Source organism: Tachyglossus aculeatus, chromosome 14 (assembly GCF_015852505.1).
Source record: "Tachyglossus aculeatus isolate mTacAcu1 chromosome 14, mTacAcu1.pri, whole genome shotgun sequence".
NCBI classification, from domain to species: domain Eukaryota; kingdom Metazoa; phylum Chordata; class Mammalia; order Monotremata; family Tachyglossidae; genus Tachyglossus; species Tachyglossus aculeatus.
The window spans coordinates 4,030,842-4,047,300 of NC_052079.1; the positions used below are offsets into that span (position 1 = coordinate 4,030,842).

The 16,459-nt window shown below is 45.9% G+C and overlaps 1 protein-coding gene across 3 annotated transcripts in view; it reads right to left on the minus strand.

Moving 5' to 3' along the window:
* Positions 1-16,459, minus strand: part of FRMD6 (FERM domain containing 6) — a 60,175-nt gene that overhangs the window by 13,063 nt on the left and 30,653 nt on the right. For 2 of the 3 annotated variants that reach the window (XM_038756316.1, XM_038756317.1), the window contains exons 2-9: positions 14,001-14,249; positions 11,878-11,968; positions 10,296-10,399; positions 9,207-9,283; positions 6,991-7,177; positions 5,084-5,239; positions 1,660-1,725; positions 157-225 (exon numbers count right to left, since the gene is read on the minus strand). In XM_038756316.1, coding sequence (XP_038612244.1) covers positions 157-225; positions 1,660-1,725; positions 5,084-5,239; positions 6,991-7,177; positions 9,207-9,283; positions 10,296-10,399; positions 11,878-11,968; positions 14,001-14,099 — 849 coding nt within the window. In that variant the 5' untranslated portion in view covers positions 14,100-14,249. The remainder of the gene's footprint in view (positions 1-156; positions 226-1,659; positions 1,726-5,083; positions 5,240-6,990; positions 7,178-9,206; positions 9,284-10,295; positions 10,400-11,877; positions 11,969-14,000; positions 14,250-16,459) is intronic. The other variant, XM_038756318.1, reaches the window with a different exon arrangement.

Sequence of the window (16,459 nt, forward strand, 5' to 3'; positions counted from 1 at the left end):
GACGATCCACTGAAAACACACATGCAGAGCATGAACACGTGTGGATGTGGGCCCCCGGGAAGCTAACCAAAGAGATGTTTAGGGGAAAAACAAAGGTCGGCTCTAGTGTCTCTGACCGGTACTCTGACCCACTAATGGCGATAACACGGGACTCACCACAAACACCAGTTTTCCAACATTGGTCCATGGGAAGTCATAAAGTAACTGCCTTTCCTCCCCTGAGTTCTGTGGAAAGAGTACATGGAAACTAAGGAAAGCGAGATTGGGCCGGGGACAGGTCACACCTCACCCTTCCCAACTCCGGGGTGGGTTCTGCAGGATGTCACCCACAGACACAGAACCTCCCATCCCCCAAGCACACCAGAAAATACAATTTTCACTGACCATTCAGGGCCACCAACAACAATAAGGTATTTCTGAAGCGCTTACTATGTGTCAGTCATACTATGTGCAAAGCACTGTTCTAAGCCTTCCCCACAGCACCTGTATATATGTATATATGTTTGTACATATTTATTACTCTATTCATTTATTTATTTATTTTACTTGTATATATCTATTCTATTTATTTCATTTTGTATGTTTGGTTTTGTTCTCCATCACCCCCTTTTAGACTGTGAGCCCACTGTTGGGTAGGGACTGTCTCTATATGTTGCCAATTTGTACTTCCCAAGCGCTTAGTACAGTGCTCTGCACATAGTAAGCGCTCAATAAATACGATTGATGATGATGATGATGATAGTACCAAGCACTGGGGTAAATACAAGATAACCAGGTCGGACTCTGTCCCCCGTCCCATGTGGGGCTCACACAATCTATGTGGGAGGGAAAACGGGTCGTGAATTCCCATTTGACGGATAACGAGACCGAGGCATGGAGACGTGAAGTTCTAGGTTATCCAGCAGGTAAATGGCAAGGTCACGATTAGAACCCATTGGTCTCAGATTCCCAAGCCTGTGCTCTTTCCACCAGATGGATGCGGCAGGAGGGCAAGTCTTACACCAGTCCTTCAAGGAGCCTGTAGCCACTGGGCAAGACATATCCTGGACCATCGGTAGCCTCACATTCATCCACTACTGGTTGGATTATGCCTCCAGGAAACAATATTGAAAAATAGGTATGCACTTCACAGATGAAATTCTGAAAAAATCTGGTTCCAGCACTTCACAGATGAAATTCTGAAAAAATCTGGTTCCAGCACTTCACAGATGAAATTCTGAAAAAATCTGGTTCCAGCAACCTCCATGGATCTTGTTCACAATCATTCGGCTTACATCATATTCTGCCCCTCTTTCTCTCGTGTCGGTGAGTCTGCCTTCAAGGATTCCAAAATGATCTAAATTGTTTCTCGACTTTTTGATGGCGATACTTCTGATTTAAAAGACTTTTTCTGCCGAATGCTTTTCTCCTTTAAAATTCAGACAGCCTTCTGGTTCCTTTCTGATTCGATACGTGAACTGAAGCTCTCAGAGGAGCAGAGCAGACGGATACTCAACCTCTTGGAGGAGGGTGGTAAGTGAAGGGGAAAGGGCAGTGTGTGTCCCTTTCTCTGTGCAATTCTCTCAGGTTTTGCACATCACCCCTGGAGTTGCGGGAGTGGGGAAGAAGCGGGGCTGAATTCCGGGGAACGTGAAAGGCGATTCATTTCTTTCTACCTACCTGAAAGACTTGTATTCCCCGAGTTGTCAGTCCCAGGGTCAGCGAGGCTTCAATTTCCCTTTTATCCTAAAAAAAGGGAACAACGTTTGAGAAAAGACTTCTAATATAAGGTGCACGGTGGGCCCAGATACACACACACTCACACACACATTTCTCCCCACTAGCATGCAAATTCTGGAAGGGCCCTGGTTCCAGATAACTGTGTGTATGGTTACTGTTGGTGTGAAGGTCAGCCTGAACACCCTGAAAAGCACACCCAGGAGTAGTCTGAGGTGATTATACTGTGGATATTGGGGGATACTTGGTGTAGTGGTTAGTCAGGGCATACTGAGATACACCCAATAATCTGCATCGTATCATGGGTATTGGGGGAAAAGGCCTCCCCAGAAGTGGCAATTTTTCATAGCAGGCACGGGGGCAAAAAGAAGACACAGATTGACGATGGAAAGGGGCAGGTTTCAAAGAGTTCATAGCCAAAGCCACCATTTTGGGTCTCCAATCGGCTCTGACTGGAATTGCTCAATGGAGACCTGGGATGAGGAAGTCTCAAGAGTTCTGCTCAAACAGCTGGTGGGGACGAGGGGAGCTGCCATCGAGCCCCTCGCCCCTGTGGAGTGGATGCCTATGTTCCCTGTCGTGTTCCCGCTTAGATGTGATCTTACTTGCCATCGAAGACAGAAATCGGGCTAGACCATGAGCCCGACCAAGCGATGTCTCTGTTATGTTCGTGTGAGATAAAAGGAATGGAGGATGAAGGACATATATACATATATGTGTATACGTTTGTACATATTTTTTACTCTATTTATTTATTTATTTTATTTGTACATATCTATTCTATTTAATTTATTTTGTTAGTATGTTTGGTTTTGTTCTCTGTCTCCCCCTTTTAGACTGTGAGCCCACTGTTGGGTAGGGACTGTCTCTATATGTTGCCAATTTGTACTTCCCAAGTGCTTAGTCCAGTGCTCTGCACATAGTAAGCGCTCAATAAATACGATTGATGATGATGATGATGACCCCTCTTCTGACCTCTGGGAGAGGTCCGAGGGACGTCTCTTGACCTCAGTCTCTGAGAGACTCTGAGAGAGAAGCAGGCTAAAAACAACCCACTCCACTCAGACGGGGCTGTGACAGGCAGAGGATTGACACCTGATTCTGTGGTTGTTGGAGGGCTTGTGGGGGAATGGTGGGGACAAGAAACTGGGCCAATATGGGGATCAGATGGTCCCTTGAGCCTCCTGGAGTTAGAAAAAACCAGGAACCTGTCACAGTCTAAGCTCACAGTGTTACAGAGCCCCATTCCTTGAGCTCGCCAAACTTAGGACAACCTACTGGATGCTCATATGGAGACGTGAATGCAGATATTTAGGAGTTGATGATACATTTCTCCCAAACACTAAACCTTGCAGATGGGATTTCCATAACAGACCAAAAAAGACATCTGTTCTGCATTTCTGAACCAATTCTTCAACATTCCATCGCCAGTTTAAAAGCCTTTGCGGTACAGGCGCATTTGCTGGGCAAACCTATCGGATCACTTAAGCCAACTTAGAATATTCTAAATATTTGATAAGTTATTAAGGGTTCGGGTAAACAAATTACTCCACCCTCCTAGGGATCTATGCTAATCACTCCCAGCTGCTGCACTAGGACCGGGCATGTTCAGATGACACAAACTCAACTTTGTGCTTGTTTTCTTAGACATATTCTGCTTCATTTTCTATGTCCCAAGCCAGGCAAATCTCCCAACTCTGAACCAAACTTTTAGTCGAGTGACTCTAGATGCTGGAGAAATCTTATGAAAAGAATAATAAAGGGCTAAAAAGCTTTGCAGTAAGTTGATTTTGGAGCTAGGAGTTTTTTTTTTTAAAAAAAAGGAGTTCAATTATCACTTGGCAATATGACCTACTTTCTGCTAGTAAATCCTAACTCTTAGTGACTGTCTGAAGCAAAACAAAAAGTGTGCGTGGGGGGAAGCAAGATTAAGGATGTGCCCCCCCAAAATCAGAATATTCTGAACCAGAAGAGATCATCCAAAATCTCTTTCAGTCAAGGATAACTCTAAACAACCAATGACTAGAGAACCACTGCCAAAACTATTTACACAAAAAACAAATGAAAATGAGTTATTGTTCTGAAAATACCAGAGGACCATCAAACCACAGTCCTCCAAAAGTGCCAAATATAATCATGGATCTGAAAATATTGAACTGCAATTATTCAATTTGCTCAGAACCGCCCAGAGTTGGACAATAAGTAATCAGGATTTTTCAGAGACACCCGAATGGGTTTTAATTCTACTGAAGAAAAAAATACAGAAGGCGTAACAGAATCGAGGAGTGACAATGCAAGCAGCAAGTATTTTCCAGGCATCCCAGCCCTACCTCCACGTAAAACAACCTGAAATGGTGCAGAAATTATGACTACACGTGAATCAATCAATCAACAGTATTTACTGAACTGCGGCTGAGCATTTTGGGGAGTATGACAGAGTTAAGAAGACACAATCCCTGCCCTCATGGAGTTTTTAATCTAGGGGGTTCACCAGATGCAGAAACCACAGATGAAGGAGCTGGGCAAATAAAGCAGTTCCATTCTGTGAAATGTCCTTTCAGGGCTTCTATTATGTGAATCAACTAAAGACGCTAAAGCAATGGGCCCAGGTTGGTTTTGGCCAGGCCACTTCGTAAAACAAACACCACAGTGATTTTCCCACAAAAGAGGTCGATTCTTTTCTCATTTTTTGGCTTTTTAGTCATTCCTCAATCTCTTTAATGCAGAGAGGCTAGCTATTATTCAATATCACTAGATCCCTGAAAGTGTGGTTTTGCGTCTCCACTTCAGATCTACTCGATAACTATTTAGGTCCCTTTAGATGATTACTTAGGAGATTGTAAACAATTATATTGTAGGGAGGCAGCTTGGTGTAGTCTCTTAGACTGTGAGCCCACTGTTGGGTAGGGACTGTCTCTATATGTTGCCAACTTGTACTTCCCAAGTGCTTAGTACAGTGCTCTGCACACAGTAAGCACTCAATAAATATGGTTGATGATGGTGATGATGAAAAAGGATGGGCTTGGGCATCAGATGCCCTGAATTCTAGTTCTGACCTGGCCACTGGCCTACTGTGTGGCTTTGGGCCGGTTGCCTAGCCTCTCTGGGCCTCACATTTCACATCTGTAACACGGGGCTAAGATATCACTCTCTCCCTGTTGGAGTATGAGCCCCAGATGGGACGGAGACTGCGTCTTGATTTATTTTCCACTGTCATCTTCTCCGGGCCTGGGCTCGGTGCTCTGCCCGCCTCAGTAAATACGACCGAATGATTGAAGGCAGAAGACGACGTGATGGCCATCATTTCCTCCCCAGAGGAGAGGGTCCTGCCCGGTGGACCCTGCGGGTTTCCCGGCCCTCCATTTACCTTGTACAGTCGGTAGTAATGAACAGCCACGTCGTCCAGGCGCACCGCTTCCTTGATGTACTTCAGGTGGGCTTCCGAGGCCGTCAGGGCAAACTGGTCTTTGTGCATGTTGGGGATGTGCTTGAGGATGTAGTCCTTGCCACGCTTGGTAACCACCTGTTGCGACAAAGACCACGACTGTTCAGTGCCAGGCTCCGGGGCGAACCGCAGATGCCCAAAAAGGACTCCCCTTACCCCCCACCTCAGAGATGATGAAAAGGAAAGGGCAAGAGCAAGACACAGGGGACCAATTCCCATTTAAAAACCAAAACTTCTCCACTGATACTACCTTCCTGCCATGTGTGCCTGGATTACACTAATTCATTTATTCAATCGTATTTATTGAGTGCTTACTGTGTGCCGAGCACTGTACTAAGCGCTTGGGAGAGTACAATATGATAATAATCAGACACATTCCCTGCTCATAACATGCTTACAATCTAGAGGACTCAATGGATTCAAAAGACAAAGAACCAGTATTGGTACAATGCTGGGAATCACGGAAAATCCCAAGTTCGGGGGGGAAAAAAAAACATTCTAGTGAGGCAGCATGGCCCAGAAGGAAGAGGGGAAACAGGGGACCTGGGTTCAAATTCTATTTTAGCCACTGGCCCACTGTGTGACACTGAGCAGGTCACTGAGCCTCACTGGGCTTCAGTTTCCTCACAGGTAAAATGGGGACAAAATCCAGGCTCTTAGACCGTGAGTTCTGAGTGGGAAGGGGGCTGTGTCCGATCAATCAATCAATCAATTGTATTTATTGAGCACTTACTGTGTGCAGAGCACTGTACTAAGTGCTTGGGAAGTACAAGTTGGCAACATAACAATCCCATTACTTGTCTCAAGGACAGGGCTTGGTGCACAGTAAGAGCTGAATAAACACTATAACTACCCCAACTAGAGTTAATGCTACTTAGTTGCCTTTAAGCCCTATAGCTTTGAAACCAAAGGAGAAAAAAAAAATCAAGCCCTACGAAATCTGAGCAAAACTTTCCTGAGTCATGGTGTATTTAGACCATGCCAGCACATTTTCAGAACTGGTGTGTCACCTGGTCTCCCAAAATTCCTTTCAGAGAAGATGGGAGATGGAGAAATAACACCCAAAAAGAAATCCCTTCAAAGACTTGGCGCCTGAACTGGTAAATTTAGTCATTACCTTTCATTGCCAACAAAGCAGCCGAGTTGAACTGAGAGCATTACCTCTGTCTGCTTTGGCCACAGGGCCGAACCTGCTCCAGAGGGAGAAACTTGCCCTAACGCTTTAAAGGAGATTGAAGGGGCAGAAGGATGTGACAATTGAGTGATCTTTCAGCCCGGGTTCCCGGAGCCACAGCCTGTCGGGGAAGATGGCGAGCTTCCACTTTAGTTGATGTTTGGAAACCCCAAAAGCACTCAGGTGACAACACATTTCCATTTCACAGTGGAGTGTAAGCTCCTTGAGGGCAGGGTATGTGCATCTGTGCTTCTGATGTACTCCTCCAAGTGCGTAGTACGGTGCTATGCAGTAGTAGCAGTGCTCAGCTACTACACAGCACCATACTGTTTGAGAAGTACCAAAGATGTGACTTGTTTCTTGCCCACAGGGAGCTTACTTTCACGCCTAGAACACTTTACACACACACACCCTCGCCTCTAGACTGTAAGCTTGTTGTTTCCCAAGTGCACAGTACAGTGCTCTGCACACAATAAGCACTCAATAAATACGACTGACCGACTGACTGACCCATCAGATCCTTACAGAGGCACTTAGGGAGTTGGACAGACTCCATCTCCAAACTGCTTTCCCCACACGGAGAAAGAGAAGCAGCTCCCGGCTCCGATCCACCGTCCAGGGTCCAATCCACCTGGAGTTTGAAGAGTGAACCTACCCAGGGTGGGAAATAATCCTCGGGCTCGAAGTATTTTCCGCAGTGCTTGTTCCTTTTGAAGTTCCCAAGATCCGCCTGGAGCGCGAAGGCTGCCAGGAGGAAATAGGCCTCCTCACGCAGCACACACTGGGAATGGAGGACTTGTTTCCTCAGGTGCCAGTAATAGTAGTATCTGGCTGTTCTGTCACTACAAGAAGGGGAGAAATACAGAATGATGTCAAACGGGTCACCTCCTTCCCCTCCCCACAGCACCTGTATATATGTATATATGTTAGTACGTATTTATTACTCTATTTATTTATTTATTTTACTTGTGCATAGTTATTCTATTTATTTTATTTTGTTAATATGTTTTGTTTTGTTCTCTGTCTCCCTCTTCTAGACTGTGAGCCCACTGTTGGGTAGGGACCGTCTCTATATGTTGCCAACTTGTACTTCCCAAGCGCTTAGCACAGTGCTCTGTACACAGTAAGCGCTCAATAAATACGATTGAATGAATGAATGAATGAATGACCACAGATAAAAACAGTCCAGCACCAAAAACACCACTTCTTGCACTAATGCACTTCTTCCAGGAACTTATTCCCTACGTTCCCCCCAATCCGAGAACGAGTCGGAAGGTAATGGATGAGGGCACCTGTAACTGGCATGGTGCCACTCGTACCCTCTCATCCCTGCCTGCTCTATAACCACTCTTGATGCTGACGATGGCATGGAGGGTGACGAAGTGCAGCGGAGAAGTGGACTCCTGTTTCACGCTGCCTCCCTTGGTTTCTCCGTTACCCGAGTTTATCTTTATCTTTAGATTTACAAAATGCTCATGGAGCCGGACTGAGTAAGCTGATTTTAATCAAAGCCACGGTTACGTTTGGCATGCTGAAAAGACAGTGTCCCTATCATTTTTCCTTTTGGGGCCGAGAACGCTTTGAGTGGTTTCTCTTTCTAATGCTGACTCCTCGATGTTTGGCCTTGTGCGGCCCTGGGGAGATGTATAGGAATGGGTTAACCATTTGTGAACTGTAGGGGGTTAATTAGGGGCTAATAACATTCCTTCCTTGTTTTCAAGCATGCCACATTCCCCTCATGAACTCAGTTGCTGAAACTGAGGAAAACCGATTAGGGTTCTTAGCCAATACTGACTTGGCACACTTTTCTTTCCCGCCTTCGATTTCATCTGGATGTGACAACCATCGAAAGCGAATCCCATCTGTTTGTACAGCCTAAGTCAAATTACCTTTCTCCTCTACCTTCCCGTGTTCCTCGTCCCTCAGATATTTAATGAGCATGCCACACGGGGAAGAAAAACACTTGGGAAGGGAAGGAAGTGAAACTCCACTATTCCAATCAGAAAGGAGTTCATTCATTCATTCAATCGTATTTATTGAGCGCTTACTGTGTGCAGAGCACTGTACTAAGCGCTTGGGAAATACAAGTTGGCAACATATAGAGACGGTCCCTACCCAACAGTGGGCTCACAGTCTAGAAGGGGGAGACAGAGAACAAAACAAAACATATTAACAAAATAAAATAAACAGAATAACTATGTACAACTAAAATAAATAGAGTAATACATACGTACAAACACATATACATATATACAGGTGCTGTGGGGAAGGGAAGGGGGGGGATGGAGAGGGGGAGGAGTGAAATCCTTACTCCTCCCCTATGGGACAAATCGTTTTGGCCTCCATGGTAAACTTTACCGCTATTAACAAAAAGAGCCAAGAATTCGCCTTCTGCATTTCTAGCGCATTCCGAGTCGTGCATCACGACTTTCTGCATGAAAAACGAACAGCTCAGTTCAGCAAGCCGAATGCCCTTAATATCCTCATCCGAATCTATCACTGGGCTATCACGTAGTAGATGCTACCCAGGACAGAGGGTTTTCCAGGTAGAAAAGGGAGGTACCAAGATGAAAGGAAAGGGTATTTTGTTTTCATTTCTCGCCCCTTAGAAAATATTCTAAAAAGAAAAAAATCAACCCTCATCTACACCTACTTTAAACTTCCTGAATCGTTAAAGAAACCTAAGTTCGAGAACAGCCTTGACCAGGACCCAGTAAATCTCAGTGAAGTGGGGATGGTGAGACATAGCAATGATGGGTAGGGCCAGATAACTGGCCCAAAATGGTGCTGCCAGCCGCAACCCAACTGATTGGAGAGCTGGAGTTGGAGAGTTGGGTCTGAACTGGAGAGTTGGAGAGCTCCTTCTCTTACCTGATCAGTCGGCCGTTTTCCACGTAATATTGCACCCGGAAGTGGATGATCATCGGGGGGCCAAACTGATCGATGCCCTAAAGCAAAGACAATTCACATCACCCAGCCGGCAGCCAGCACAGAGTGAAAAGACACCAGCAGGGAACTGAAGTTACTCAAAGCGGGCTTTCTCCAGTCCCTACATTATAAGGAGAGAGCTCACACGTCCATCATTCTAAAGGGAAATCAGGTGCCCATCATACCAGAACCTCGGCGACGGCACAAATCTCGCCCTCCGAAACCATCCCTAATGTGTCCCGGGTGAACTCCCGGGATGACACGAGGAGATATAAAAACAAACACCGATGGAGGCTTCTAGCTGAGATCCCCTGCGGTGACCATTTGCTTCTTCCTGCGAGCGTCCGTTTACTGCTTGTTAACCTCCCGCGGCCCAAACGCCATACACCGATACACCGTTCGTCACTCTGACACCCAGGCCTCGGAGACTCAGGTGAGAATCCCCCTCCTTTTCCCGTCAGGGTTTGAGCTCTGACCCGGAATGGTGTTCAGAGCATCCCGGTTCGATTTCAGGGCCCCTCTGGGGAAACCACTTTGCTTCCCAGTGAATCTCTGCAGAGTGGGAAGGCCCAGCAGTCAGTCCTCGGCTGCTCTGAAGTCACGCTGGGCCTCTTGGCGTGAGACCCCCAAAAGGACTCAGAACTCACTGGAAAGAGAGCGCTTTGTCAAGAACATCCCAACAATGATATTCAAAAATATCATTGACTTCGAGTAGCAAGTCTTGCATGTGGCACCGTCAGCTTACAGATGGGAATCAATCATTCTATCCTGTTTTGTCTCCTGTAGTGAGAATCACTACAGACAGATCAATAAAGTGCTGTTAGAATTCATATCCATCATCATGACTGTCCCATCGAACATCGTACGCATCATTAATATTGAATTTACTTAGCATTTTTCATAATTCACTTCCCATTCCTCAATCGCCCCAACATAAACCATCACTTCAGCTTTTTCTCTAATGAACAGCGGCTACAATGAAACGCTACATTCTTAAAGGGGAAATAATTTGGCTTAGGAACGTAATCTCACCCAAACGATTCTGTATTCGCGTACCTTGCTGGCTTCTTTCTTCCATTCTTTGGGGCAATATTTATAAAGCTTCTGGGATAATTCCATATACACATGTTCATTATCTACAGCAAAAGGATGAAGGACAAGGTCGGGGCAGGGAGGGGAAGAGAGAAAGACAGAAAGAGGATATGAATGAGCAACTTCCAATGATTTTTCAAGTTTCTGAATGTACAATAATTCCCCCTTGCATAAAACAAAGCTAGAGACTAATCTAGGCATCCAGGGATGAATTTTTCCACCCGACGAACATGTAGGTCTTCTTTCCAGTTTCGGGCAACTGGACTCACCCAAGAGGGCAGGATTTCTTCTTTACATAGGAAATCAGGCTGTTAAACTTTCAAAGCGATTTCGCTGTTCTACGAGTCAACTCTTCTTGGCTTCCACCCACAATTTAGTCCTCTCAGCAGTTCTTAGCAATAGACAGGCCTCGAAGAAAACATCTTTTCACCCTGCCCGGAGCCCTCACAGGGGTGAAATCCGGAAAGTAGGAATCATGGGGTGGCAGCAGCACCGTTTTCCACCGTTAACAGGACGGGCCTCACATTACAAGTAAGTGTTCGTTTCCAAATGAGCAGTAGTGGGAATAGCATTTTAATGAGTGCCCAAGTGCTTAACAGGGCACAGCACTCTGTGCTCAATAAATTCAACCACTACTAATACTCTGGGAAAAAAAACCCTGCAATTTTGTGCCCTGTGTAGAGAAGTGGCGTCTTTATTCTGGAGGTGTCTGTTTAGACATGTCTGAGGGGGAAATGCAACTGTTGCATTGGGCTCCAGGGAAGGTAAGGGCTCGGGTGACTTCTTCTGGTTGATGTTACTTATTGCTACTAATTATTATTATGGTGTTAGGCACTAACTCTTTGCCACACATTGCACTAAACACTAGGTCTGAGACAAGAAAATCAGACTGGACACAGACCCTGTTTCACAGGGGGCTCACAACCTAATGGAGAGTGGGTAAGCAGCGTGGCTCGGTGGAAAGAGCACAGGCTTGGGAGTCGGAGATCATCAGTTCTAATCCCGGCTCCCCCACGTCTGCTGTGTGACCTTGGGCAAGTCAACTTCTCTGAGCCTCAGTTACCTCATCTGCAAAATGGGGATGAAGACTGTAAGCCCTATGTGGGACAACGTGATCACCTTGTATCCTCCCCAGCACTTAGAACAGTGCTTCGCACATGGTAAGCACTTAACAAATGCCCTCATTATCATTATTATTATTATTTTACCCCCATTTACAGAGGAGGAAACTGAGACCTATAGAGTTAAGTGTCACCCAAGGACACCCCAAGGCACCCACAGTCATAGCAGTTGACAGGGTTGAAAATGAAAATAAGCTACATTACCTTCATCTTTAACTGTCGGGAACCGACTCAAAGCTGCAGAGCGCTAGCAGCTTGGGCCAACAAGAGGCAACGGAGTGCTGAATATTTCCAACACCGATAGTTTAAAGGATACGTCAGATGATTTAAAACAATGCAATTTCCAATGCCCTGATGCCCGCTAACTGTTCCTCGGAGGATTGGCTCTGTCTGACACTTACTTTGTATGACACTGAGTCCGAAGAGATGGCAGTCTTTCAGCCTCAACAGGTCACACACCTGCACCAATAACTGATGACACAGGACTTTCACCTGCAGGATGATATGCGATTTGAGATCTAAGAAACACGTAGAAAAGCAACCCCACAAAAATTTGATCCTTTAGCCTAAACTGGCCCATCCAAGCTTTATTCCCTTGCAAAGAGATCCACTGTCTGTTGGAAATCGCCTTTTATTTGCTGCAGTGTCTTAATGATGGATATCACTCAAGACCGAATCTTATAGAGAGTAACATAAACCCACACAAAGTTAATACATCTGCAATGCGTAGGCTGGGCCTCACTCTCAAATCATGCGGGACAGCAAGAGAATGCCTTACAGATGAACATCTTAAATAAGCTGCTATGTTGTACTGTCCCAAGCACTTAACATATGGCTCTGCAAACGGTGCACGTTCAATAAATACTATCGATCAACAGAGGAAATTCCAAAAGATCCTCTTTCCTAGTCACTGGGACCCCAATAAACTCTGTTTTCTGTACTCATCCAGGAGACTTCCCTCTCTTCTAAAAACCACCAGAATTTATAGCCACGGAGTACACTCGGTTTTGTCAAAACATGTTTCCGCTCCGAAGCAGCGTGGCTCAGTGGAAAGAACCCGGGCTTTGGAGTCAGAGGTCATGGGTTCAAACCCCGACTCTGCCACTTGTCAGCTGTGTGATTTGGGGCAAGTCACTTTACTTCTCTGTGCCTCAGTTACCTCATCTGTAAAATAGGGGTTGAGACTGTGAGCCCCACGTGGGATAACCTGATCACCTTGTATCTACTTCAGCGCTTAGAACAGTGCTTTGCACATAGTAAGCGTTTAATAAATCCTATTATTATTATTATTATAGGCTGCGGGACTGAGAATCTGCAGGGAGGAATAGATTCTAGCCCTAGTTTGGGAGTGCTACTCAAATTTTCTGGTCCCTGCTGATCCTGTTTTCACTGTGACAAAGAAGGCACGAGTGAGCAGGCGGGCAGAGGGGGTGGAGGGGCAGCACAGAACAAAGTGCACGAAAGGACTTCACCCATGTTAGCCAATGCCAGGCAGAACCGGCACTACGGCTTAGGTCTCCTGTTTCCCAAGGCCGAGCTCTTTCCCATGGACCGACAGCACAGAGACAGAGAAACCCTACAGGCAATCCAAGTTTCTCAAAGGCTGAGTTACTGTTACCGAATTCAGCTTCTGAGACATCTCACTATCCAAAAATGCACAGGTAGGGATGGAAGCTGATTCACAACGACATGCGCTACTGCTGGAATACTGACAGTCACAAAATCTAAATCAATCGACGACATTTATTGAGGACTTATGACGTGTATTGAGTGCTTAGGAAAATGAATTACAAAAGAATTGGTAGGTGCAATCCCTGCCCACGAGGAGCTTAGTGACTACAGAGGGAGACCCAAAAAGGAGAAATAGTAGAGTGTAAAATGATGGGCGGGGCCAGCCAACTGGCTTAAAATGGCACTGACAATCCAACTCAACTGGGGTTGTCAAAGAAAAGCCCTAGAGCTCCTTCTCTTACCTGATCAATCTGCTGTTTTCTACATAATATTGCACTCATGAGTGGATGATTATTGACTGTTAGGATGGGACACATACGAAACAACTGGGTGTCAAATGTCACTCCAGATTGTAGTTCTATAAAGCGGTGATGGAGTCCGACTGGCTCTATGGGATAGCGCTGGGATCCGGCACAAACAGCGGCTCCGGCAGTGTCATCTAAGGGGCACGAAGGGCACCAAAAGGCCACTCTAACAAGATCGTCAACAATGACATGCTGGGAATACAGTCGATCTGCTCAAGCAACTCAGCTGCACTGGGTGGCCCGTCTGAGGAGATGGGAGAGATAATTAATAATAACTGGGGCATTTGTTAAGCGCTTACTACGTGTCAAGCAAGTTAATCAGGTCAGACATGGTCTCCGTCCCAGTTGGGGCTCACAGCCTAAGTAGGAAGACGAACAGGTCTCTAATCCCCATTTTACAGACGAGTAGACTGAGGCACAGAGAAGCGAAGTGACTTGCCCCAAGTCACGCGGCTGACAAGTGGCGGAGCTGGGATGGGCTTACTCACGTTTATGATGATATTCAGCGATTCGTCATTGGGGAGGAAGATACACACACTCCGGCGGTCTTGCATGACTCTATTATTATGGAAGTTCAATTTGTTCATCGTGTTGTGGGCTCCCTCTGGTTAGCTCAACGTGGAGAGCTGAGGCCTCGCAGACTCCCCCGGCTCACAGCCCTCAGCCGCCAAGCGCCCCTCTTCATCCCACACGTCACAGGAGAGACCGGGGAGCATCCGTCTCCACACGATTCATAGCTGAGAGTGAGGAGAGAAGATGTTAGGGTCAGATCCACTGCGGTACTTTCAATCAATCGTATTTATTGAGCGCTTACTGTGTGCAGAGCACTGTACTAAGCTTTGTGGGGGGAGGCATGGGAACGAAAATGGAAAGCCCGATCCATGGGCATACGGAGTTACATCTGGATCACCTGCCTGGAGTGCTTCACATCAATCAATCAATCAATCAATCAATTGCATTTATTGAGCACATCAGACTAGAGTCTAATTGCCACCCACCTCTTACCACTCATACGGTAAGACGGTACTATAATCGGTCAAGGTCCTTTCTGAGAGGGATACGAGGAACGACTTCAAACACGCGCCATTAAAACCGCAAGAGGTGAATCGTCCCTTAAATTCAAAACGTCATCACAGGCTACTAAGCCGCTGGCCCGCTGAGAGCACCGGGCAGTCAGGGAATGTGGAGACCATCTGTCTCTTACAGGATTAACAAGAGATCGACTTCCGAATGCTATTTATATCATTTCTACTCAGGTCTAATGGTGGAGTGGCAGCAACCACCGTGCAACACACACTTCATTAACCGGCATTTTGTAGCACGACAATGGATGTTTCAAATAAGCTGGCTCTCGGAGAGCGCTGCAACAGATTTAGCGAGACTTCAGAGCTGGTCCTTTGGTGGACTAAGTATCAATCAGTCAGTAGTACGTGCACAGGACTTCACTGAACACCTGCGAACGTACATTAATCAGTCAGCCAATGGTATTTCCTGAGTATTTACAGTGTCCAGAGCACTGTACTAAGTGCTTGGGAGAGTATGGTATATCAGAGTTGGTAGACACATTACCTGCCCCCCCCCAAAAAAAAAAAATGTTTTGCACACATCTCACTGTTACCCTTCTTCTCCGCATCAAGCAGAAGCTCTTCACTCTTGACTTTTAAGGCACTCAATCAATGAGTGCTAACCTTTGCTCCTAGAGACCCTCGCCTTTCCTCTCCTGACCCTCCATCCGGACCCTCATGGAGACCTGAGACCCTCCCACCCCGATCCCACCCATCCTTCTAGACTGGTAGCCCATTGTTGGGTAGGGACTGTATATTTGGCCGATTTGTACTTCCCAAGCGCTTAGTACAGTGCTCTGCACACAGTAAGTGCTCAATAAATACGATTGAATGAATGAATGAATGAATGCCCAAAGTGAGCTTACAGTCTAGATGGAGGAAGGGCCAAAATCCACGCCCTCAAGGACTTATGATCCAACCAATTTACGGTTGAAGCAGGGAGAAGGAGGTGGGAAATGTGCTCTTGAATGGCAGAGTGGAAGGAGATCTGGCCCTGTAGCTCCCCTTCTTCCTCTCGGCCCCCTAAAAACCAAGTGACTAATGTGTATGTCTAATAAAAAATGATAAAAACAGGTCAATTGTATCTTACTCTTCACTACAAAAAGGCCAGAAATTCTACTTAGGGGTGATTGTGCTTCTTCAAGAGAAATAGAGTCTGTTTCTCCATTTTAAAGATTTAATTGAGCAATAGTCTAACCAGATAGTTTTGATGTAAGTGTTTCGGTGCTTTGCTGAAAGCGGATGCACAATAAAAAACGAGAGTGGCCATGAGTAGTCAAATGCAGATCTCAGTCCTGATCTCCCCTAACCACTGGATCTGTGTGCTTGCTTCCTAAAATGCTGTCCAGAAACTATTTGCATTTATGAGTCAAAGTCTCATATTTAAATTCAAATCTTTAAATGATAATAATCGCGCACAACTCTTCTTCTGTAAATCCACGCTTTGAAATGAAAGAGGGCCTGAACTTCCTGTCCTGTAATTCTCCATGGGTAATTATTAAAATGATGGCTGTTTCCAGTGACCTAGTTTCTATTCCTTACTTCTAGCAAGATGAAGACAAAGAAAAAAAAAGTCACCTATCCCATTCATCAACTCATAATGGTCTTCAGAGCTACCCCTGGTGCAAACGTTGTGCTCATAAGGAGTCGTTTTTATTGATGATGATGATGATGATGATGATGATGGCCGGGGGAAGGAAAAAGGTGGGAGAGGGAGAGTATCCCTTCAGGAATGGCAGAGAAGCCTCGGTCCTAAAACCCTGTGCAAGGGTATTGTCTATAGACCTAATGGTTTCTGCAGTACCACTCCCATTTCTCACCCCTGTTTCTTGGGTTCTTGCAACAATAGCAAATGCAGTGAGTGAGTATGTGCTCAAGGATGT